Genomic DNA, 20,017 nt, shown 5'->3' on the forward strand with positions numbered 1-20,017 from the left:
TATTTTATCAAGATTTGCCATTGCTCTCCTCCCAAGAAGTAAACGTCTTCTGATTTCCTGGCTGCAGTCAGCGGGCTTTGCTAGACCTACCAGGTGTTCCGTCGTTGAGGAGCGGTGAAAGCGGCTTTTCCCGTTCAGCCGTGACGCCTCATCATCCACACCTGCCTTCGATTTGTGACGGAAGTTTGCGCCGGTTGTGCTGCTGCCGCCGCGAGCACGGTTGCGTAGCCACACCGGCCTGATTGCCGCGGCTTTTTTTTCCGCTCGCTGCACGGTTTGCGCAAGTCCGAAAGACCGCAAACTTGCGCAGCCGTCAGCGATGCCGCCGCCGGCCCTGGCGGCGGCAGCGGCGGCGGCACTGCCAGTGCCAGCTGAAGTGCTGCTGGTGCTATTGAGGGCATTGATGCGCTCACTTCCTGATGGGGGTCGTGGCGGGTGTAATATGACCCGAGGTCAATCGTCTGCATGGGCACTCTGTGCCTACATCTCCCATCATGCCTCTGAGGTGTCGGCGGTGATGACCGCCTCTGTGCCCTGTGCCACATCCCAAGGAACCAACCCACATCTGGCCGTAGCTATGGCAGCAGCCCACAAACAGCTCTGCCCTCTGCCAGCCTGGTACCCACACTAACAGGCAGCGTACAGCACCGCCATTATGCGGCCACGGTAGCTGCCCACCGCAAGGAGTCACCAGCCACTTTTCCGTTCCTCCGTTCCTGCGCAAACTGTCACTGGGGGAATAAAAAAAAAAGGCGCTCCGCCGCACTGCCCCAGCTGGCGTACTGGGCGCAAATGGCGGAGGCGGCTTGACCGAAGCCGCTGACCACTCCTCCTTAGCACGCCTTTTCCTGCCCAGTGCGGACCGCAGTGACCTCACATCCTCCCACACGTACTCCGAATTACCGCGGGACGGCAGGAAAAGGTGCACTAAAACTCACTTTTTTAAAGTCGGGAGAAAGAGGCTTCACCATAGGATAACGGCGGATCCTGGTGAATGTCATCTGGAAGCCTCGACGTGCCTGCAGAAGGTAACGCACGCTAGAGCCCCGTCTAGTAATGCCCAGCGTCTGCAGTAATCTTTGCACCCAGAAATACAAAGTCTGTCACTGCCTCCACGTTTTCTCCCTCTATTTGCCAGTTATCAATCAAACTGGTTGCCATAATCTTGGTTTTTTTGAGGTTTAATTGCAACCCAGCTTTTGCACTTTCTTCTTTCACCTTTGTCATAAGGCTCCTCAGCTCCTCCTCACTTTCAGCCATCAAAGTGGTGTCATCTGCATATCTGAGATTGTTAATGTTTCTTCCTGCAATTTTAACTCCAGCCTTGGATTCGTCAAGCCCAGCACGTCGCATGATGTGTTCTGCATACAAGTTGAATAGGTAAGGTGAGAGTATACAACCCTGCCGTACTCCTTTCCCAATCTTAAAACAGTCCGTTGTTCCGTGGTCTGTTCTTACCGTTGCTACTTGTTTGTTATACAGATTCCTCATGAGGCAGACAAGATGACTTGGTATCCCCATACCACCAAGAACTTGCCACAGTTTGTTATGATCCACACAGTCAAAGGCTTTAGAATAGTCAATAAAACAGAAATAGATGTTTTTCTGGAACTCCCTGGCTTTCTCCATTATCCAACGGATATTGGCAATTTGGTCTCCAGTTCCTCTGCCTTTTCTAAACCCAGCTTGTACATCTGGCAATTCTCGCTCCATGAATTGCTGGAGTCTACCTTGCACGATCTTGAGCATTACCTAGTCCACCACAAAAGCTTCTTTTTTCTTTTTTTAGCAACTACAAGATTTGTTGTCATTTTTTCAATCAAATATTTGAAGAGTAGCTATACTACACAAAGCAAAATCAGAAGAATTGCACCTCTATCAGCTCTTAGCGGTACAACAAAAACAGATTGACCTTCATCCATTGTGTGTGTGTGCGCCCCAGGTTATCTGAAGGAACGCCTCCTCCCATATGTACCTGCCTGGACCCTAAGATCATCTTCAGGGGCCCTTCTCCATGAACCCCTGCCAAAAGAAGTGAGGCAGGTGGCTATTAGGAGGAGGGCTTTCTCTGCTGTGGCAACCTGGCTGTGGAATGAGCTCCCTAGAGAGGTTCACCTGACACCTACGTTATACTCTTTTCAACACCAGGTGAAGACCTTTTTATTTGCCAGTATTTTAACAGTTTACTATCCTAGTCTTTTAATTTTGCTTTTTAAAATTTCTATTGTAAAGCTGTATAAATCTCTGCATTGCTGCTCGGTTTTAAGCTCAGTAAAGCAAATCAACATGATCTTAAACAGCGATCAGATTCAGTGCAGATATATTTGTTCACTCTTTCAACAATGAGATTATGGCTATCAGCATCTTGATTTTATCTCATATGCCAGATGTTTAAAATAAATGTACACTACCGTTCATGATAGAGATATAGATATAAAGTTAAATGCATTTGAAGTAATCTTAGGACACAGGACAACCTTACACAGTACAAACCCTTGTATTCCCTGACTAGATTTATTTGGATGGTGAGATTAGTAAAGCAAAAAATCAATTGTCAGATTTCTGTATGGCTTATCTTTTGCACATCCTAAATGGAACAAACAATATTTTTTGCTATCAGGGGATTGTTCCCACAATGACTCTTGTGATAATATTCCCATGGAATGTTACAGGAAGAAAAGTTGCACACCTTTCAAAAGAGATTCCTTCCTGATATTAATCCCAATTCCGCTCTTGTCAGTGGATGTCAGCATGGATGCTCTACACATGTGAATGCTTACTCAAGGCGATTCAAGCAAGTTGCATGTATTGATCCTGATCCTTGTCCTGGCAATATTGGTTATGCTGGGAACATCTAAGCATAATCAACATAGTAATAATCTCTCACACACATACCCTGCCAGAGCTCTTAGTTACTCTCATGCACATCTTACTTGCACTTAAATACATAGCAGGTATGCAACTCTGGTCCAGTGTATAACCGAGACCTGGATGGGCGAACATGTGAGTAGGGCTGTTTGATTAAATTGGCTAACTCTGCAGGTAACAAATTCTGGACAGAAATAAATGAAAAATAAAGTTCTGTTTGGTGCAAGTTTTATGATGCAAGTTAGGAGGGATGTATAAACTGTGGAATACCAGTGTTCCCATTTCACATACTGAAATATCAGGAGAAACCTGTTTTAAGTTTGAATAAGAGATTTTAATGCTGTGTTTGTTGACATTACTAGAAGCCTGAGTCTGTTCGGTCTTTTCATATTGGATATTGTTAATGCTAATTATTGCCACTTGTTCAGAATAGAATTAAAAGGAAGTTATCAGCTCTTTTTACCTGCTTCACAGCAAAATTATTTCATTATGGCTCTGTGAGTGTTCTCTGGTCTCAAAGACATCAGGGATCAATTTAACTGCACAAAGCCAGATGTGTAGTTATTGCAAGTAGATTTCTAATATTCAACCCCTGAGTCTGACAAGAAGTATTATTATCAAGAATAGCTAATCTATCACAGTTATTATGTGCAAGTGAAAAACAGTGCAAAATGCAGCTCTTAATGCATTTATTTTTCTTTAAACCAGAGTAGCATAAAGAGCCCATCTGGGTACTAATAGCCATTGATAGCTTTATACTCCATGAATTTGCCCAATCCCCTTTTAAAGGCATCCACAATGACAGCAATCACTACATCTTGTAGAAACAAATTCTATGGTTTAATTCCAGTTTTACATAGTGTGAAGGAGTACTTCCTTTTGAGTCTTTCCTATGTATCTTTATTGGATTACCCTTGATTCTAGTATTATGAGAGAGGGAATAAAGATTCTCTCCCTCCCCACTTTCTCTATACTATGCAAAATTTTATATATTTTTTGTCATGCCCCCTCTTACTCACCTTTCCCCCCACACACACCAAATTTAAAAGCCAAAACAGTAGTAACCTTTCCTCATAGTGGAGTTCTAGCACCCTGATCATTTTGGTTGTGATTTTCTCCACCTTTTCCTGCTCTACAATAACCTTTTTGAGATGTAGTGACCAGAACTGTACCTCGTACTGCAAATGTGATTACACCACAGATTTATATAAAGACATTATATTACCTGTTTTATTTTTGATGTCTTCCCTAATTATCCCCATATTTATTTATCATATATTTACATAAACTACTTACATACCACCTTATAGTAAAACCTCGAAGCACTTAACACCAAAATGTATGTGTAATACAATAGAAACAAAGCAATTACAATAATAAATAAATAAAAACTATACAAGAAAACAGTAAAACAGAAACGTGTCAAAATTCATTGCAGGCCAGGAGAGGCAAGGGAACTAATGTTTATCACACAGCTATGCAGACACAGTTTAAATTTTCATCAAGCTTCCCATTATCTTTATGCAACATATAAAATAAACATAAGGGACTGTGTTTAGGAATAACAAGCTGTGCCTTTGTGCCTTTGACTTGAAAGCTTTGTTTTGAATGAAGTACATTATACCAAAGAGAGAAAATCACCCTCTTTCTTCTTACATCCCTTGTTTATTCATGTCAAAAATGTCTGATTTTGTGTGCACCAAGAGGAGTGGCATTAAACATCTATTTCATGATGTGACAAACAATTCAAGTTTGATTTAGCTGCCTGACTGGTAAAAGTGAGAAACTAAAGTTGGGCAAATGTATAAAGTACTGAATAACTTCCCTCTGATTAGGTTTGGAAGGTAAACCTAAAGCAATTGTCACTGTTCAGCAATTCAATAAAGCTTTGGCCTCATTTATACTTAAGCTACAACTGATATGCCTTTATTCCTGAGCTTGGAACCAATCCCTGAGATTTACCAGAAGGTTGATGAGTATTTTATTGATTCCTGGATGAATTATATTACAACAAATGGGATACCTGAAGTGTTTGAATCTCACACAATTGATAACATATTTAACTTGGCAACAACACTATCAACTTAAATATCTCATTGAAATGTCTATACTCAGTGTTTGCTACATGAGCAAAAGCAAACCAACTGAATACTGAAATTTCATTTATTTATTTATTTATTTATTTATTTTTAAAACGTCAAGAAAGAATATTACACTTTAAAATACATAATATCTATCTGTTGGACCCTAATGTGTTTAAAACTGCATTAATTTAAAGTTCTTCCTGGCTATCTAAACACTCAGAAAGACCAGAAGTGGGTGTGTGGTGGCACAGTGTCGATTATATGATAATGCTACAATTGCGCACCCACCCTGGGGCTTTCTGCCAAAGCTACGGAGAAAAAAAGCCAGGGACTTAACCTGATTTTTTTTCCCTCTGGGCGAGGCAAGGACACGCAAGATGGCATCAAGACAGCATTTCACATCACTCCGGAGTCACAGCAGAGGCATGGCTGGGTGGTGCCTGGTGGAAGACAACCTGTGATTGGTCACCTTCCACCCAGATGGCCACCCAGAAACCCTACACTCTCTTCTCAGCATCGGGATTACCTGATGCCATCCCAGGGGAGTGAAAGTGTGGGGTTTGAGAGGGAGGTGGTGTCAACCCAGTGCCATGAAGACACCACCCTGGCCACACCTTTCTTTATTTATCTTTCTGTTCTTACATCCCAATATATACCTGCCCTTGACCTAATACTCGTTCAGTTCAAGCACCCTGAGAAACTTTAAGGTCTCCTAACCACTTAGAAGACTCTAATGTCAGGAATTCCTTTGTAGAATTGGAACTCCCACATAGTGCCACCTTTTTCTTCCTTCAATATGGAAAATGGCAGTGCCACCACCCACTCACCAAGCCAGCCTACCCACCCATCCACTGTTCTTATCATAACTGCTATCCACAATCCTGCACGCCCTCCTCCCTCCATGCTTATCTGGCCAGCTAGCTGGTCTATCCCTTATTCACTCGGCAAACCAGCTCAGCTGATACTTGCTCTTGCCTATGTGACCACTGCTCCCATCTTCTGCCCCAGTTATCGAGCCTCTCTCAGTAACTTAGGAGCCCCTGCAGATGGCTGGGGCAAAAGGCAAGAGTGACTGGCCAGGCAGGGGCAAATGGTCAGCAGGTTGCCTAAGCAAGTGACAAAGTGGGTAGGCTGGGTGGGCAGGGAGCAGCTGAAGCCATAGTGACTCTCCTGGCAGGTGCAGGTAGGGAGATTGGCACAATTCGCTCCTGACAGTTCCTCACTCCTGCTGGCCTGGCAGCTACTCCAGCCTTGTTCTTCAACTATCGCAAGAGATCCCACAAGAGGTCAGCCAGAGCCAGCCTTTCATGAAAGCTCAAAGGAGCCCCGTGGGCAGCTGCAGCATAAGGCAGGAGTAAGTGGCCAGCCAGTTGGCTGGGCAAGTGAGGGAGTGGCTGGCCAAGCAGGTAGGCTGGACTGGTGGTGGCTGAAGCCCTGGGCCAACCAAAGCTCGGGCAGGGCAGGTGGAGCAGCACAATTCTCTGGTCCTACTACAACAAACTGTAAGATTCACTGGCCAACCTCATATTTCAATAACATTTACACTAATCAACACTGGTAGAGAATGGGACCCATTTAAAGGCAGAAAAATCAGGTTCAGTCTGCAGGGAGTATGCATATCAAATTAGACATGGTCCCCCTGTCCTGTGAATTTAACCTGCTGTGAAATATACCTGGTTTGCTGGAAGCCTGCCCAGAGGAAGCCTACCAGGCCTATCCAAGGCTTTATGGGAAGAGACACAAAGAGGCTCTCTTCCTCATTCTCACTTGTTTTGTTCTCCTCTAGCCCTGTGGTTTGTCTGGCATGAGGTTATCCCCTGTAACAATGAAGTATAGGGGTTTTCCGTGCCCTGACCAAGGGCTCCATCAGACGAGTGTTTTATTGCACGCTCGATACTGTGCACTCATGGATTTTTGCGGATCCTTCTCACGATGTCGTCTGCCACCTACATGCCTCCCGACCCTTCTAGTCTTCTTTGCGCCACAAAAAATACCCCAGTAAATCCAATTTATTTTAAACATGGACGTTGCTGCTATCTCCTGCTGAGTGCTGATGGATCACGTGCACTTTTTACTTCCTCTTTCCTCTCCCTGAGAGAAAGAGGAAGTATCGAGCAATGAAAGCAGGGGCAGAGAAGCCACAGGAGGCAAGTGTGATTTCTCCCATTTGATGGAGGTCCAAGCCTCCTTTGTGATTTGGTATAATAAAACTCACAGGAAATTGTGCTTAATATCACCCTATAAAACAGTAGAAGTTTCAGACTTTTAATTCCACAAAAGTCTCAAATAATAATGGAATAGTTTTTAAAAAAAGATTAACGAGTCTGTATTTTGACATTTGACAGTATATATATATATGTTAATCCTTGAGAATCATAATTAGAACAACTGGCCCATTTGCTTCCACAGACTCCCTCATATCTTTAACAACAACATGCTTTTTCATTTCACCCGTCTTCTTGTCAGCAGCCCTTATCACTTAGCTCTTTGTCTTCTTACCACTCTTCATCTGACACATATACAAATTCCCAGCCCCCTCTAAGAGCTTTTAATAACTGTATCCTTGACGTGGTTTTCAACAGTCACTTCAGTGTCACTTCATGGTATTTTAATTCACGGGCTTGATACTTCACAATACTGAAAGATGTCAAGAGTTTTCTTTAATTTTAAAAATAACTGTAATTTGGTTCTTCGATCTTACATACACTTGTGAGTAAGTCTCATTAAACTTAAGGCACAATCCTATGCATGTTTAGACAGAAAAAAGACCTATAATTCCCAGCATGCTCCAGCCAGTTGTAAACATGCATAGGATTGTGCCCTTAATGGGATTTACTTACCTCTGAATAGACTGCTTGTGCCTCAGAACCGCTCTGGTAGCACATCAGAAACATTACTGCTGAGAACCAAAGAGGTAATATTTAGGCATGTGTAGTGGTATCCTTGACTTTGAATACCTGACCCTCACATGTCATATAAGAAACCTTTTTGAAACACACACACAAATTTAAAAGGTGGCTCACCATGAAACATTGAATGAGGATTTATATATGAGAAATACAGCTCCAAAGCCACTTCAAGCATGCAGAACAACATGCATATTCTTTGATCCTGGCCAATATTTCTATTAAGAAAAGTATATAATTCCATAATATTTTTACATGACTTTGCAAATGGTATATATGCCATTAGGAAAATCTAAAGCTTTGCGTCTTAGATGAAAGCGTATCAAAATGAAAACTAGCAAACATATAAGAAGTGTTCTAAAACAGGGGTAGGCAAAAGATAAATCTCCTTATGTTTGGGACTTTACCTCTCAGAATCCCCTGCCTGCATTGCTAATGGTCAGGAATGCTAGAAGTCCAAAATACCTGGAGATCGACCTTCTGCCAGCCCACCTCTATTCTAAAAGCTGAAAACAATAATCACATACCTGAATGTATAGTTTTACCCCAGGAATTCATACCATTCATTTGTTAGCACCTTTTGCTCATTTTGGCAGGCATTAAATGTAAAATATCATAAGCTGTCAAAGATCAAATACAACTATATGAGCCAATATGGTATAGTGATTAGGATTGGATTGGGACTCGGGAGATCTGGGTTTTAGTCCCCATTTAGCCATGAAGCTCAGTGGATAAAATGGAGAAGAGGAGAATCATGTACGCTGCCTTGGGCTCCTTGGAGGAGAGTCTGGATACAAATGTAACAATTACAAATATATGTTATCTGTCATAAATACTGCCAGATATTAAATATTTTTATATGTCACTATCAAATACTGTCATGTACTAAATAGATTACATATCAGTTAATAGATGATTGACAATGTTCAAATGCTGAAATCAAATATAATCAGACACCAAATATTTGATAACTAGTTGAATATTCAAAGAACGTCTGCAAAATGTTTTACGACAAAGTGTGCACAAAAAATGTTTGAGGAAAAAAGGGGATCTAAATTATTTCAGCTCTATACATTTCATTCTCTAACTCTAAAGCTATTACAACTGAAGGTAAAATAGGTTTTTATAGATAAACAGTGACAGTATACCCCAAACATGCCTTCATGTAACAACAAGAATTAAAAGCAAAGGGCTTATAAAACGATGAGACATTGCTTTGGGCTAGAGGGGGAAAGTGACCTTGCTGGTGTCTGCTGCTTCATTTTGGGGTCTAAATAAGCACTCACATACTGGAGTATTTAACTACTAATACATTTTTTTAAAAAAATGGTTTTAAATACCAAACAGCCTTAGGGATGGAGTTTCAATATTTGTCACCATTCACATAAATTTATTTCTTTTTTCTGCAGCACTTTTACGTATTTGTAGTTTATATAACACACACACACATACACACACACACAAAGATTCTATATACTATTTAAATATATGCTATTTATACTATTCAGGTTATTTCTTCTGTACATTGTTCCAAGTAAATTTGTAAATTAACGTCCATTCTTTTATTTTATCTAGGCTTCACTTTTATTTTATCTAGCTTTCCTTTGTCTATCTAAATCCACTAGAATCTATTCTTCACTTTGTGGCTCATCTTGCTGAGATGCTAAGTAAGAAATTACCATGTTTCTCCCCTTCTTTTCCATTTACATGGCCTTCCTTCCCTCTGTCATATGACATTCATTTTAAAGGTTTTACTTTGTCCACTTAATGCTTGCATTTTGTTGCTCCTGGTATATTTCTTGTTTTATCTTTTGGAGCTCTGTGTACCAATCTCTTACTTAGGCCAAAGATTGGTCCATTATTGACCATTCTGCCACTGCGGGCGGGGTAAGGGGAGAGACGTGCCCAATTTCTATTGGGCAAGTTCGGGTGATGCCACTGGGATGGGAGGGGTTAGCTAATTTGGTCACATTTGATTATGGGCAGGTAGGATCGGGCATCCAGAGGGAATTTTAATGGTGAGCATTTAACAGACACTGTTGCGGTGACAGGTAATTTCCTGAGGGCTCCCAGTGTTGAGCCTTGTGGTCAGGCTAGGAGATAAGGATTACCTCTGAGGCCAACCTTTCTCACCCCACCTTGAGCCCAGTGGCCTGGGTTTGGGGGTGACAAGGGAAGGTCTCCCTACCTCACAAGGGGAATGGTCAGTGGGAGGGCGAATGAGGCAGTACCAACCCACTGGCCAAGAATGCTCGCCCGTACTCAGAAAGGTCTGTAAACAGGCCATGCTGGATGCCCGATAGGATTTACCCCCTTTGCAGATCTTTAATAAAATGTGGCCCTGTGTCGTCTCTTCATTTCTTGCATCTGTCTCACAATGTCTCATATCTCTATTGGCATCCATTTGCTTTGGCTTTACAGTACTTTGCCTCCAGAACTACTCTTTAACAGGCACCTCAAGACATACATACCTTCATGTGTCTTTTCTAATTAACTATTTTAGTGTAGTCTGTCTCTTCCTCCACTGTCTCTCCTTGCCTGCTTCCTCTATCCTTTTCCTCATGTAAACCACCCAGAGAGCTTCGGCTATGGGTCAGCATATAAATGTAATAAATAAATAAATAAATAAATATAAAAAAATAAATAAAGTGTTTATATCCCAAACCCTTGTATTCTTCTAGGCACGTAAGGAATAATCTTCATTAGATTATTATAACTTTCATATCCCCCAGTGCGGCAGGGTCTTGCTATTTACTGTTTTACTCTGTACAGCACCATGTACATTGATGGTGCTATATATAAATAAATAAATAAATAATAATAATAATAATAATAATAATAATAATAATAATAATAATACTTTTCAAGGAAAACTGTTCACATAGTAGAATGCAAAGCAGGTGTTGAGGACATCACACAATGTACCTGTATATATGAACTCACTCTGAGTGGGAAACGTTTCTCCTTCTAGAAAAAGAAACTTGATTTTGCACACCATTAGCAGCTGAAAGCACAATTATGTGAGCATGGTTGGAGTAGGGATGCCAGTCTGACTTCAAAATGGCTTTTTCCTTTAATGGCTACATAGATGGAAGAAACTGAACAGGTATAACATCTCTTGCTGGAGTGGTACATAACCCTATGTGGATTAATTCAGGGCGAAAGAATGCATGGCATGGGGAAGTGGGATTGAAGCAGTAGACCCCCACCTCACTGCATAGTCTCTGTGCTGACACTATCTACAAGCATGCCAGTTACATCCATAATATGGAATCCCAAGGACCCTAGAATGCACATCTGAACATAAGAAGAGCAATGCTGGATCAAGGGTCTATCTAGTCCAACACTCTGTTCACACAGGGGCCAACCTGCTGTTGACCAGGAACCAACAAGTAGGATATGAGTGCAACAGAAACTAGTGTACACAGGCGTACTGCCTCTGATATTGGAGGTTAACACATAGCCATTAGGATCAGTAGCCATTGATAGCCTTCTCCTCCAGAAATTGATATAACCCCCTTTTAAACACATCCAAACTGGTGGCCATAACTACATCTTGGGGTAGTGAATTCCATAGATTAACTACACACTGTGTGAAGAAGTTCTTCCTTTTAACTGTCCTGAATCTCCCACCAATCAGCTTCAAGGGGTAGCCCTGGATTCTAGTATCTTGAGACAGGGAGTAGCCATATACTCCTCATCATGCATAATTTTGTACACTTTTATCATGTTTCCCCTTATCCTCTTTCTTTCCAAGATAAACAATCCCAACTGTTGTAACCTTTCCTCATAGGGGAAATGGTTCAGCCCCTTGATAATACTAGTTTTCCTGGTCTTCACTTTTTCCAGCTCTACAATATCTTTTTTTTAGGTATGGTAACTAGAACTGTACACAGTATTCTAAGTGTGGTCGCACCATAGATTTGTAACAAGACAGTATGATATTGGCAGTTTTATTGCGAATTCCTTTTCTAATTATGCCTAACATTGGGTTTGCCTTTTTCACAGTTGACATATTCATTGAGCTGTCCACCACAATCCCAAGAACTTTTTTGGTTGGTCACCACTAGCTCAGATCCCATCAGGTTATACTTGAAGTAGAGATTTTTGCCCCAATATACATCACTTTACACTTGCTTACATTGAACTAATTTACTATTTGGATTCCCGTTCTTCCAGTTTGGAGAGATCCTCTTGGAGCTCCTCATGATCCTTTTTTGTTTTAACCACCCTAAATAATTTGGTGCCATCAGCAAACTTAGCCACTTCACTGCTCACTCCTAATTCCAAATAATTTATGAACAAGCTGAAAAAGCAATGGTCCCAATTCAGATTCCTGTGGGACCTCACTATTTACTTCCCTCCATTGAGAGAATTTACCTTTTATTCCAATTCTCTGCTTTCTGATCCATAAAAGGACCTCTCCACTTATTCCACGACTGCTGAATTTGCTCAGAAATTTCTGGTGGTGACTTTGTCAAAAGCCTTTTGGAAGTCCAAGTAAACAATGTCTACCGGATCACCCCTGTTTTCATGTTTATTGACACTCTCAAAGAACTCTAAAAGGTAAGTGAGACAGGACTTATCTTTGTGGAAACCATGTTGTTTCTTTTTCATTAGGGCTTGTACTTCTATATGCTTAATCGTTTTATCTTTAATAATGCTTTCAACCAACCCAACCTGAACAGACATTAAGCTAACTGGCCTGTAATTTTCCAGAACCACCCTGGTTCCCTTTTTAAAAATTGGTGTTCTTCTAGCCATCTTCCAGTCATCTGGTATAAAGGCTGATTTCAGGACATGCTAAATGTTTTGGTTGGAAGATCAGTAATTTCACATTTGAGTTCTTTGAGAATTCTAGCATAGATACCGTCTCAGCTCAGTGATTTATTTGCTTTCAATTTATCAACAAAGTTGAGAACTTCATCCTTTGTCACTACTATTCATTCTTTGTCACCACCTCATCCTTTGTCACCATTATTTGCCTCAGACCCCTTTCCTGAAAACATCAGTTCAGGCACAGGTATCTATCCTATATCCTCTGCAAGGAAGACCAAAGAGAATAATTCATCAAGGTTTTCTATAATCTCAATCTCCTTGTCCTCCTTCAACTCTATTGTCATCCAAATGTCCAAATGCCTCCATAGCTGTTTTTCTGCTTCTGGTATAAAGAACTCTTTTTTGTTGGCCTTGATGTGGTTAGCAATATGCTCTTCAAAAAATTATTTATTTATTTATTTATTTTGGATCTCGTATTATTATTTCCTCAATTTGGCAAGACTTCCACTTTCTGAAGGAAGCCCTCTTTTCTCTAATTTCCTTCATAGTGCTCATTAACCATGCTGATGACCTCTGGGATTTGGTGCTAACATTCCTAACCTATGGTATATATTTTAGCTGAGCTTCTATCACTGCTGTTTTAGGTAACTTCCAAGCATTTCTAAGGGATTTATCTGATCTATATACAACTGTTCGTGGAAAAAGTTGAACTTCTCCCTGGCATGCAGCTATTAAAAGTGCAGGAAACCCCTATGAAACTAGGAAATAACTACTTGAGATGGATAAGAATTAATTTATATTCAAGGTAGATAAGAATTAATTTATACTGAAGCTAGCTAATATTATCTGGGGAAGAGGGCAATTGGTTTCACAGGCTTTTCAAAATGCTACATATTTAATGCTATTATGTTAAATTAAAGGGGAACTGTGGCTGGATCAGTCCCATAATCCATAACAAAATAATTGACATATGTTATTCTATTGAAACCCTAATAACCCTAATTAGTTGTTCCTGAGCAATCATACTATAGTGTGTTCCTTGCAGCTTATTTAGCTTGGCAGAAATCTATTGGAGATCATTTAGGATGACGAAGTGGTTTCAGGCAAAATGGTTATAAGGATAAATCCAGGCTCCATTGCCGTGATTAGGAATGCAATATTCTTCTATAAGGAGTTTTAGTCACTTATCAACTTTGGTTCCCAAATACCTGTTATCGCCATCAGTGATGCATTCAGGAAGAGCAAGACTACATCCGAACAGCATGATGTGTTGATAGCAGCTGAGGCGGTTGAGATAACTGAAGAACTTGAGAAATCTTTCCATTTCAATGCTTTTGACAATAGAAAGGACTGGTCTTAAAGTGGTGCTGTTATATGGCAGCATTTGGCACTGGCTGTAGGTAATATTTATGCAGGAACCTGTGAAAGGAGAACACATTTGTAACATGAACTAACAACATTACTATATTAGAAGGCAAAAATCACTGGCTAGTTCAAATCATCAATAGGTGGCAATTAGGTTGCAATCCTTTATATCAATGATGGGCCAACCCCAGGCTGGATTAGGCCCATGAAGCTTCCCATCCAGCCCGTGGTGAATATTGAACAAAATGGAACTTATTTCTGTGTAATAATGCAAAAGGTTGCACTGTTCTTCACACAAAGAATAATTAATTTATGGAATCAAAGAAGTGGTAATCTCCAATAGTTTACATGGCTTTAAATATCTTTGTTTATTGGGACTAATGACCATGTATGTGTGCATGGGTGTCATTTATTTTGTCTGTCTTTATTCTACTGCCCATTATTTTCATTTCTGTGAACCTTAGTTCTAATACTATGAGGGACAAAAGCTCTATCCAGTTTTTTCACACCATGCATATTTTTATGCCTTCTATAAACTCCTCCCTTAGCCGTCTCTTTTCTAAACTTAAAAAGCTCCAAATATTTTATTCTTTTCTCCTAAGGAAATTGCTCCTACCACTTGATTATATTGATGCTTTTTCCTGCATCTTTTTCTAACAACGTGATTTGTTTTGGGGATAGGATAACCAGAATTGTACACAAGATTCTCAATTCAGCCACACTGTGAATTTACATAAAAACAGTTGGATATTAGCCATTTTATTTTTAACCTCCCTCCCAATAATTCCTATTAACATGGAATTTTTTCACCATTCCTGCTACCTGAGTTTATGGCCATAGCAAGACGAGGCGAAATCTCAGGGCGATCCCCGGGATCGTCCCTGTGCCATGATGCACAGGGGATCCTGGGAGCAGGGAGGGATGATCCCTCCCTTACCCCGGGATCTTGCCCTCCCCTTCGAGCCCGCTTTTTCCATGGTCCTGGGCTGATCCCGAGATGTGTGCATGCGTTGCGGTTTGTCCCTGTTCCTCGCGAGGAGCCAGGACCCGCGTACGGGGTGCAGAGCTCTGCACCCATCGAGGTTGGGGTGGGGGGAGTGGGGAAATTAATTTAAAATAAAAAACCCTACCTTCTGCGCACGAGCGCTCATGCACTCCTCCTTCTTTAAAACAAAAAAATGGAGGCTGCGTGCCACATGTAGACTAGTGTGACAATCTGGCGATCATAAAATCACGAGATCATCATGGTAAAAACCCCTGGTCTAGCTGAGGCCTATGTTTCCAGTTAGTAATCAACCACAATCCAATCTCTCTTCCTTGAATAGTCACAGCCAGTTCAGATCTAATCAGTGTGTATGGGAAATTAGGGTCTTTTGCTGCTATGTACATCACTGTATACTTACACTGTATCTCTTTTGCTGTTTTGTTGCCTCTTCAGCCAATTTAGAAAGATCCTTTTGGGAGTCATCAGAAGTCTACTGAGTTTGCACCATTCTGAATAACTTTGGGCATGGCTAGACGAGGGGGTGGAAGGGGATGATCTCACGATTTTATGATCACGAGATCGTCCACCTCAGTCCACACATGGCGCACGATGTCCCAGGAGGAAGAGGACTTCGCACCTGCTATTTTTTTTACTATTCACCCTGACTTCAGATCCAAGAAACTTAAATAGTATTGGACCCAACACAGATCATTCACTCTTGTGAAGTAAAAAATGAACATCCTGTAAATGATGTAGAAATTAATTAAAAATTATAATAATAATAAAAGTGGAAGAAAAGTTGACTAAAATGGTATTTCAGCTGCAAAAATCAGCAGTAGAATAGACTGAAGTGGTTCTGTCATCCCTTCAGGGAAGGGAGCTCACACAAAAGGGCCAAGCAGGAAAGCAGACAAATATGTTCAGAGGACTGCACCATTCAGATGGGTTTGGGTATTACTTAATCATGCTTTAGCATTTCTGAAGACACAAGTCTGACCTATAGAACTGACTTGGTGCAGAGAGAGAGCACATGACACTCTCGCCAATCCACAGCAACTCCACAGCTTCCCTCTGGAAAAGGCACATTTTTCGAAAGTCCTTTTAGCGTGTCCTTTTTTTCTTAAACACAGCTCCCGCATAGTTCTGCTGCAGTGTGCCCTATCCCCCCACATTAAATTCTGGGTATGCTTTTGTGACCTGGCTCTGACCGTTTTCCTCCCCATTCCTCTTTTCCCGCATTCATGGTAGGATGCTTTTGGACACAGGCATTACTTCATGCTTTTTTCAGTCTTTCACTTTAACTAAGTAGTGCTGTTTTCCCATTCACAATATGTAGCCAGTTTGTTGTTGGGTTGTGAACTTTGGGTTGTTTAAACCATTGGTTGTCATTATGTGTGAACCCAGAATCAAAAGTTAATGGATTGTTGTGCCAGTCTGTACAAGCAGCAAAGTTTTTTTAAAAAAATCCCAGCTGCTACATACCAGTACTACAGCACTGCAAAGGCATTTGAGAATGGGTATGGGCAAATGATGGGGGAAATAAACAACCCAGGGATTGAAAAAACTAACCGCAGTTTGTCAGACAAACCCTGGATAGGGCAACAAACCATGGGCTAACCATAGGTTAAATAAACTATGGACTAATGTTATGTCCTAAGCAGGTCAAATAAGCGATTCTATAAAATAAGGCCAAGACCAATATAATTAAACAAAGCTTCATATAGCCTCTAAACTAGACAGAAATGAATCCTGGTTTATTTATTTTATTTATTTATTAAATTTATATACCGCCCCATAGCCAAAACTCTCTGGGCGGTTTACAAAAGTTAAAAATAGTGAACATTAAAAAGTATATGAAATTTAAAACCATCAAAAATATAAAAACAACGGTATAAAACAGTATCCATTTTTAATGCCTTCAATTAATCTTACTTTTGACCACCATATTCTTGGGCTGGATAAGGTAGTCTGTGAATCAGATGTCCAAGTTCCTGATATTGGCCCTTATGTCCAGGCAGTACCAAAATACTAGGCCCAAGATGCTTTGGGATCTGGGAGAGGTGAATGACGGAAACCATGCAAACCATGGCCCCTGGCATGTGGGCATTCTACCAGGGAGCAGGTATGGAATTCAGCATTTTTTAGAGCGGAGACACAAATTTCAGGCCTTGTGACTCATCCTAGTCAACTAATTGCTGAAGTTCTGGATGATATTACACCACATGAGGGGAGGTTATCCACATGAACCTTAGGAGGTAAGCTGGCCAGTCCATCCTTTGCTGCCATGATGAAAGGGGTTTGCAGGCAGCACAGCAGATTTCCATGTTCGAAGGATGCTGGAAGAGCAGGTAGGATCATCTGAGGTGCTGGTAGGATCTTTCAATTTTCTGATGCTCAGTTTATTATAGTCAGAGCAATCCTGTACCTCCAAAGGTCTGAAACTGGCCAATGAGGAAAACACTGCTGGCAGCCCCCAGGGAAGGGGTATGCCCACTAGCAGTTCTGACTCTCAACTTTGCCCTCTAGGGCAAGGAACTTGGGTTTGTTTTATCACAGGAAGAGGTTGCCCTTTACCCAGTACCAATTAGACAGTAGCCAAGAAGACCCTTCAGACATCAAGCTTATGGAATTACTCAATTTTAGACATACTCATTCAGAGTGGAGATGCCAAGATCTGGGACATAGGGAGATGACAGTCTTGGTCATGCATCCAGAAATGAGAGTACATTCAGAAATAATGATGAGTGATTTATGTTTGATTCAATGTTGATAATTGTTTTCTTTTGACAGATATAAGCCCATGGGGGGCCCTATTTGGCAGACATTGTGTGGCAACTGGGCCAGCCGTAGAACAATGTGAACATCTGTTGGCACACAGTTTGAGCTCTGTCAGTTGGCCTCCATCCAGTGGGGTGGCAGACAAAGTATGTGGTGGTGGTGCCTCCTCCATAAACGGTCCAGTCTGGTTGGTTCTTGCCCCGCTGCAGGTGTTGGTGATCATCTGTCATGGCCCCTCCTGAGGAGTCTTCTTCTGAGGAAGAACCTGACTTACCTGGGGTTGTGGACTCTCCTTTCTCTGAAGTCATGCCCGAGGCAGTTTTGCAGCAGGAGAGGGAACGTGCAGCTGAGGAGGATGCAGGCCCCTCAGGAGAGCTCTGTGAAGGCCATTCTCCTCCACTTCCACCAGTATCTGATGGTGCAGATTCTGAGCCAGAGGCAAGTCATCCACCCAGCCCTTAGGAAAGATGGCGATTGTACCACAGAAAGCAAGTTTGGCCTGCAAGGAAAAGTCCTTGACTGCAGGCCAGAAATTCAGCTCTGTGAATGCTGCTCTTTTATAGCTTGTGGAGACAGAGGGTTCCTTAATGAGCCACAGCTGGAGCTGGGTGGGACCAAGCTAAGGCTCTGGATAAAAGGACGCTTCAAAGAAGCACTCAGACACCAGCAAACAACCGTTGTGCTGTTGCTGGTTTTACCATCCACGCCATGTTTCTTGTATTCGAGACCTTGGACTTTATTGTGACTGAACCTTTGGACCGTACTTCAGAATGTAAATGTGGATGTTGATTTTGGACTTTGATGCTGTGTCTCTGCTGCTGGGACTCGCTTATCTCTGCCCGTTACTCCTGGCAACTAGGAGCTTTGCTGCTAGCCAGCTTCCCAGACTGATAAGACTCATAATTTTAAATATGACACCACCTGGGGTGAATGGGGTTCCTGGAGCAGAAGGCCCCAACTTTACAGGCTAGGGCAGACCTGGAGAACATCTGGATGCAGTGACCCAACATTTGTATTGGGTGATCAAACATGCTTCCTCAGTGCCATAGGCCTGAGGAAGCCCTTAATTTAAATATGGCAATGATGTAAGTCAATAGGTAAATTCATCTATCTCCAAGGATTGGCAGGGATGTGTGATCCACCATCCAAGATGTTTGCTATCCAAAGGGGAACCTTATAGGGCAGATGGATTCGCCACTACATTTCACATAGTATCTATTATTTTCTATCACTTGACTACATTTTTTCTGAATAGTTTTTCCTATTTTTTCTTGCTTTCCTTGCTCCAGAAAATTATCCATTGCACTTTTGTGATCTATTAACTTTTCACACTTAGAAAACCATTTGCCTGTTTCTGCTGTATGCTTCCAATCAGTGTATCCTGTACTTACAAATGTTGAGTCAGAACTTGCAGCATGAAATTTAATATAAACAAAACAAAATGCGGCATCACAGAATACTCATTTACCATCTAAGTAACTATTTAATTTACTGTGTTACTCCAAACCACTCCCATGATTTAAACCAGAAATACTGTAACTTTCACATATGTCAAGACACTGTAGATCCTAGATATGATTAAATATGAGGCTGTGTAGGTTTAGAGTAATTTAAGGGTGCACCTAGAGGCTTATAAATATCAAGTGTATAGCGGGAGGGCTTCCTGCTCTGCATTTTAGCTAAAAAAAATCCATAGTGGGAGGGCAGTAGGCTGGAGAGACTTCAGGATACTGAGTACACTGGCCTCTCCAGTCCCCTCCCCTCTCCCCACATTGCCCCCTTTAACTGCTCTCTGAGGTTGCTTTTGCAACCTAGGAGAGGCAGCTAGTACAGTTCTCTCCACACCAGCTGCAAGGGGGTAGAGGAGGAGGCAGGGATTGTAGGTTCCTTGGTCCAGTCCAGGAATCCTAAATATCCTATGGTTTCTGCAGATGCTGCCTATGGGCCATGGACCATTGGAATTACAGAAAAGCAAGCTGAATTTCTTGTTAACTTTTCAGTGCCATAGTCTCTTTCAAAAACAGCAATGGGCTTACTGATTGCTGTTTTGAAAATGTTAGATTCAGTGTTTTCTTGGTCTGGTAAAGGCGCCACCATGTCGCCTCTGACAGGAACTGCTCTTCTAGATTTATTTCCAGCAAAGAAACTTATGACGAATATTTGCTTTGAAGTCATGATGATAACAATGGTGATAGTGATTTGTGAATCTCCATTTCTCCCAGCCAGGGAAAAATATAACCATTTCCCCCCCT

General features: G+C 41.5%; 1 protein-coding gene across 1 annotated transcript in view; it reads right to left on the bottom strand.

The window, feature by feature from the left end:
• The window catches only part of CORIN (corin, serine peptidase), a 137,900-nt gene that overhangs the window by 87,939 nt on the left and 29,944 nt on the right, over window positions 1–20,017 (bottom strand). The window contains exon 4 of the mRNA XM_063135103.1: window positions 13,846–14,056. Within this exon, the coding sequence (XP_062991173.1) occupies window positions 13,846–14,056 (211 nt within the window). The remainder of the gene's footprint in view (window positions 1–13,845; window positions 14,057–20,017) is intronic.

Source organism: Elgaria multicarinata, chromosome 10, assembly GCF_023053635.1.
Source record: "Elgaria multicarinata webbii isolate HBS135686 ecotype San Diego chromosome 10, rElgMul1.1.pri, whole genome shotgun sequence".
NCBI classification, from domain to species: domain Eukaryota; kingdom Metazoa; phylum Chordata; class Lepidosauria; order Squamata; family Anguidae; genus Elgaria; species Elgaria multicarinata.